Consider the following 6,158-nt stretch of genomic DNA (forward strand, 5'->3'; position numbering starts at 1 on the left):
TTGTGATGTGTTCCAGCATGCACTATAGTATAGGACTAGCCAGTGGCTCCGGAAGATTTTCAACATGGCGGTAGGGGGGGGGAGGGGGTGCTGACAACAAAACAATAGCGCCTGAAATTTTGCAAAAAAGTAAGTCAAAAGCGGCTATTTTATTATACCTGGAATTATTGAGGGAGGGGTGAGGCCGGGTATTCGAGTCCCCGCACCCAAATTTATTTATTTGGGGAGGCTGAACCACCGGTTCCGGAGCCTATGGTAGCATAATATTTCTTTGACCGTTTCCAGAGCTCTATATAGCTCAGCAAAACCAGAAAACTAAACACACGAACTTGATCGGACACTGAAACTATAGAGCGGTTACCGCACCATAGCTGAACCATGGGGCTTTGGTGGTATAGAGTATAGTGTTGGACTCGAGATCTTTACTCGTAAATTTACTCGGGTGTTATTGTCCACCCTATCAACTCTCTCAACTTTAAAATATATATAGGAGTCAAATATAGCACACAGGACACGTATGGATTCAAGTTTCTTTCATGTTTTTTAATATCAATGTTATTTCTTCATTATTTTCATTGTATCACAAAATAGCATTTGATAATAAAAGGCACTGTGAACATATATAAATGCTGCAAGAATGACAAATGTGGACTTGAACACGTTAGTTATCGCACGTGATACACTTGTTATATTCAGGAGGAAGTTGACATTCATCTGGACTCGCTTAAACATTGTATCAAGTGCGATATAACGGTAAAGTCATAATTATTAGACATGGGGTTGATTAAACGAATTTGACTTGCGACCAATATTATTTAGGAATGGCTCTTTCTTGGAAATTACGACAATCGCATGAGTTTATAAAAATGTTTCTTCATCTTAAACTCTGTCCGTGCTAAAGTAAGAAGTGTTTCACTTCGAGACTTACTTGCATTGAAGTTGGACATGAAAACCAGGCCATTGAAATTGCTAAAGCTAGATATGGAATAATAATCTATTGGAATATTTGACAAAGGAATGAAGTATGAAATTGGAATGGTTTTGTACTTCGGAATATAATATTTTAGTCAACTGGAATTTAAGAAGTTTGAATGATAAAACAAGGGCAATGAGTACTGGAATTTGTAATGTGCCAAGAATTTGATGAAATAATAGGTATTGTCCAAATAGACTTTTTTTTTTTTTTTGTAGGGGGTTGAAACATGTTTGGTTAACAGCCTCTTTGATTTAATTGACATGTTTTTGATTTGCAATTGAATTGAACTAATTCTGGTGGGATTTGTAACTTTTTCACAGCAAAGTTTTGAGTACAAGTACAAAATGTATAAATATAAATAAATATATTATTTCTTCACATATAAAAAACACAAGCAACAACTGGAATGTCTCTCTATTAAACAGAGTTCGTTCTCTACCATGGCCTGAATGGCTTCCACGAATTCTCATCTCCAGTAGCACACTGTTGCTGCTGATGAACATTGATATTCACTGTCCTGAGCACTGTTTTTGGTGGACTTTGGTGGTAGATATGAGGCTGTGATACTGGCATATGGTGTTGCTGATACACAGTGGTGGAACTTGGTTCTGCAGCAGGGGGAGTGAGTACATTTGCTGGCATTGCAACTAGAGTTTGTGGTGGTGGTGCCTGAACTGTGCACGTGGTTGATGTTGGTGCTGGTGCAACACTGCCCATGAGGGGGCTGGTTACAATCCCTCCTGGGAGGTAAGATACAGTTTGTGGTACCACTTGCTGTTCATATGCACTTGGTGAAGGCAGTTCTTGTTTGGGGACTTGCTGTTGGTACTGATATGACACGTATTGTGTTTGCTGTGTAGGGGTTGATGGGGTCTCAACAGATGATGTTGGACTTGGAAGACACTGAGACGATGTTGAAGATGCAGGAGACAACATTGATGAGGGCACACTCTGTGCGTAAACTGGGATAAAGTGACTTGGAAGTTGTCCTCCTTGGAATGCTTGAGGGGGCAGCACCACGGTGATTTCTCCAGTGGTGACGGCACTGGGGACGTTAGCGACTGGGATTCCGGACACGACGCGTGCCGCAGCAACATTTCCATTTGGTGATGACATTTCAACTTGGGTTGGTACTGCAGTGGTGACTGGTGAGGGCGCTATTTGCACCTGGATGGGTTGGCTTGAAAGAGGTGCATTTGATGGACCCATGGCTGCTGTTGCAACAATTGGGGCTGGGGTGGGGGCAGGGGTGTAGGCCACCGTCTGCTGTTGTTGCTGCGGTGCACTGGTGGTGGGGATGTTGCAGCAGTTTGCAAGATGACCAATAAGTTGGGTGCGTAGTTGGACGGCTGATTCTGAGGTATTCAAGTAGCGGGACACCTCACTGATGCATTCGCTGTAACCAAGACGATAGCGATTCAACATGTTTGGGTCAGGGTTGCCAGATCCTGTAACACAACAAAAAGAGAAGAGAAATTATAAGCAAAGTTTTTCTCACAATTGAATATAATAAGTTAATGCATTGTATCCTTTAGCTTCCCTCTTTCGAGCTATGACAAAAAGTGAACTATAGAATTATATTTCCTGAAAGTTTGCAAGTTCTCCGTAATCAAGGAAGTACTAGTATTGGTATCACAACCTTACACATATCCTGCGACATGGTAGCAGACGATGTTTGGCGGGAAAATATTGGAAGTATATTAATTGGCCGGTGTATTACATTAGAGCTTAGTTTACACATTATTAAGTTAATTAAACGTCAGAACTGCAAATAGGTGTAGGCAAATGAGGAAGTACCAGAATGTAAACACGCAAGATTTGGCGCAATTTTAGGCCAAGCGACAAAGAACAGAAGAGCAACAAGGGAGGTAAATAGATTATGGATCAATTACATCAATTCATGAATCAATTATGCAACTCGGAAGTTGAGTGGGGAAAGGATCCATAAATCATAATCCGCATGAATGAATGGACCTATGTAAACTTTAAAATTGCGCCAGTTTGTGCATGCACTGACCCGCGCTGTCCAAAACGTTCTCCAAAATGTTAAGACTTTTTTTACAAACTTTTAGAAATTAAATTTTTACTAGGGTTAAGATATTTACCTGATAGTTGGTGCCTCTGCATGTTACGAAGATATTTCACTGTCATCTCCAAAATATCGGCTTTTTCGAGTTTGGAATGGCGAGAAGTCTGAAAAGATACAAAAAAATGGGAAAACTACAGTTAGAAATTTGATTTTACAAAATATCAGACATTAAATTATTTTGGTTTACATTACAATATATTCACCCGAAAATGATCAAGTTAAATGCTGTAAGCTAATGTTCTGTTTTGTTGATTCAATTACATGAACTCGTTTGAAGGTATTTTTAAATTGCCAATTATGTTAGACTTCTCCAATTATTGTCACATGTCACAGAATTCAATAAAGTAAAGTTAGAAGTGTTCAACTTCAGAGTATCACGCCTTAGGGGTCTAATTCCAAACATGTAACCGATATGATGTCATCCCCATCTCGTAAACAAAGAGAAGAGATGTCTTCAATTTTACCGCCAAAAAGAGGAGACTTCATCATCATCGAGATGATGATTCAGTACTCTTTTACCAAAGGAGGAGCTGTGAGTGGTGCATTGATTTTCCATTGAAAACGCTGCATGGCGCACAACGGAGCAACCGCAATAAATGAGTCGAGTGCAACAAAAATGTACCTGTCATGACCTGGGTGAGCTTTTTTGATGGCAAACCACAAAGTTTCGAAAATAAAATAATGGGTTTCTCTCACACGAGTTTCGTATTACTCATCTGATGAGGAGATATTAGCGGGGATATTAGGGTCATAACAAATGAAGTTCTTTCTCATGACATCATTGTTTACGAGTTTAAATTGGATTGAAAGGATTGCAAATGGTCTATTGAACTCAAAATTTAACTTTTTGTGGAACCAAACAAAAAACAAATTCTGATCTCAAATCACGAAATGAATAAAACATTCAAACATTTCAAGAGCAAATCACATTGTATAAACAGCAAAAGGCCTTTTTTTTACATGATGATGGTCGAAAAGTTTTTCAACAATCAATCCAAGTTCAGCCTACTTCTGCCTAGCAACAAATGTACAAGGTCTAGACTTTCTATGGCAAAGTTTGGCACAATTTTACCTTGAATCTATTTGTAATTAAAATTAGTAGCAATGTCATCATACACTAAATAGTATGAATTAAATGAATACAAAGGTTATGGGATCAGTCAACTTCCAACTAAATCCCAAGGTTTTTAAAAGTTCTTAAATTTACTAATTTACATAAAAATAAGTAAGAGCCTAGTCGTAAACTTAAATGGTTAATTTTAGTAGTCAACAACTGCGGATATGGAATCATCAAGAATAACATGAAACTGAAATAAGCTACTTTTTACTATTTTAATTGTCATAATTTATAGGTATGTAATGAAAATAAAAATTTGATTGAGGCTCCGATTGAATTCAGAGTGTGCGAGTCGCACAGCAAAAGTGTGACAGGACAGGTAGCTGCGCATTCATATTTTGAAATCGGTGAAGCGCGATGGATTAAATCCAATATTTTGTCGATTTATAGGGTGTCGCAACTTCATATCGTGGGAAAAAGTTCCAAGGTGACAATTGACAATGATTGAAATATTTTCAGGTCTGTTTCAATTTGTCGACGTGCTCGTCAGCTCGTGGTGTCGCAAAGTCAATTAAATCACCTGGTTTTGTAAACTGAGGTTAATGAAAAGTATACAATGTAATGAAGCCTACATAAAAAGGTATAGTTGATACAGAAATATATCCAAGTTGGTAAGAAATAAATTCTATAAAATGACGATGAACACTTACATCTTTATTAGTAGCTTCCAGAATCAAGGATTTTAGCTGGCAAAGACTGTCATTGATACGAGCTCTTCGTCGCTTCTCCATCAAAGGTTTGGAAGACTGAAAAATATAAACAAGAAAAGCTGGTAAACACAAATGCATGCAAATTTATAAAATCACATATGTGTATGTCCATATCAAAACGATGCACTTGTCGGCTGCTACATGTGTCTTATTTCACACAATAGTTAGGAATAAATACCAGACTCATCTCATATGGAAGTCACTTCAAATCATCCCCAAAGTCACAAGTTTAAGGAATGTTCTTTCTATTCCTAAACCATGTGACTTGGGGATGATTTGAAGTGATTTCCACTTGAGATGAGTCAGGTATTTATTCATAGCTATTATTTAAAAAGAGGAACATGTAGCAGCCGACAAGTGCATCGTTTTGATATGGATGTACACATATATAAACAAACAAACAAACAACAAAGTTCATAGCTTTAGGATAATTTTTTTAACCAAAGGCAAAGCTGTCCAAATTTGCAAGTAATGTACCGGGAGGTGACATTTGGCTGAAGTATAAACTTGCTTGTTTTGAAAACTTTATAAAACTTTAATATCAAAAAATAAAGTTAACAAAATCGAAAGAAAAGATGCTTACCTTGCGACCTTCGCTCATCTTTGGTTTATTGGTGGTATCCACCGGCATATTACCAGAAAATAATGCCCAAATGAAACGTACAAATATATAAATCCGTAAAAGTTGGAATGGTACAGGTGGACTATATTCCAATTGGCTGAATGTGTTCTGCAACAAGTGGCGTATGACGTGTAGAATATGCAGCGAGGCAATGCTCAGGTATGTGTTCAAGTTGGTTGACAGTATCGGAATGATAACTTTTGAGACGTGTGTCCAAAACTTATGAGTCATTCGGCCCCAGAGGTCCACGATGAGAACGTTCTTTGGCACAAGTTCCCACACACACCAAACATTCCTTCACACAATACCGTGTCCTCCAATCGCACGCTGGATTACAAAACGTTGCGAGTACACTTTGACAGTTATGGTAAAGTCCGCCCATGCTGATTGGTTGTAAGTCACTGACTAAGGCGTGTCTTAGTGGCTATGGTGTACCGGTACCGGGTACCTGTGCAGTGTGTGTATTGTTGACTGGCGCTAGTTCCACGTGCCACGCTATTTGCCAGGTATCGACCCAACTCGTGTCGTGGGAAAACTCCACCTCTCAGGTTCTTTTTGTGATAATTGTAAACAGCTATCACAGGTAAATAATGCGGTGAGAGATAATGTACCCTGTGGATCCCCAGTGGTACTGTTGCTAGCTA

The 6,158-nt window shown here is 38.6% G+C and overlaps 1 protein-coding gene across 1 annotated transcript; it reads right to left on the reverse strand.

Annotated features, from left to right (window-relative positions):
- Positions 1-522: 522 nt before the first annotated feature.
- On the reverse strand, positions 523-5,836 carry LOC140156864 (uncharacterized). The gene is made up of 4 exons (XM_072179861.1): positions 5,476-5,836; positions 4,833-4,928; positions 3,082-3,169; positions 523-2,424 (listed from the first exon to the last, which is right to left on the reverse strand). The coding sequence occupies exons 1-4, from the start codon at positions 5,743-5,745 to the stop codon at positions 1,412-1,414; spliced, it is 1,467 nt and encodes a 488-aa protein (XP_072035962.1). The 5' UTR covers positions 5,746-5,836; the 3' UTR covers positions 523-1,411.
- Between the last annotated feature and the right edge of the window lie 322 nt (positions 5,837-6,158).

The sequence above is a fragment of the Amphiura filiformis genome, chromosome 7 (genome assembly GCF_039555335.1).
Source record: "Amphiura filiformis chromosome 7, Afil_fr2py, whole genome shotgun sequence".
In the NCBI taxonomy this organism is placed as follows: domain Eukaryota; kingdom Metazoa; phylum Echinodermata; class Ophiuroidea; order Amphilepidida; family Amphiuridae; genus Amphiura; species Amphiura filiformis.

What these genes read in the sequence shown, in the direction of transcription:
- LOC140156864 (XM_072179861.1), bottom strand. Translation starts at nt 5,745, where the DNA reads ATGACTCATAAGTTTTGGACACACGTCTCAAAAGTTATCATTCCGATA. An exon ending in AGATGAGCGAAGGTCGCAAG is followed by an intron (nt 4,929 to 5,475) that starts GTAAGCATCTTT and finishes TATATTTTTCAG; the next exon opens with TCTTCCAAACCTTTGATGGA. An exon ending in GCAGAGGCACCAACTATCAG is followed by an intron (nt 2,425 to 3,081) that starts GTAAATATCTTA and finishes GTTGTGTTACAG; the next exon opens with GATCTGGCAACCCTGACCCA.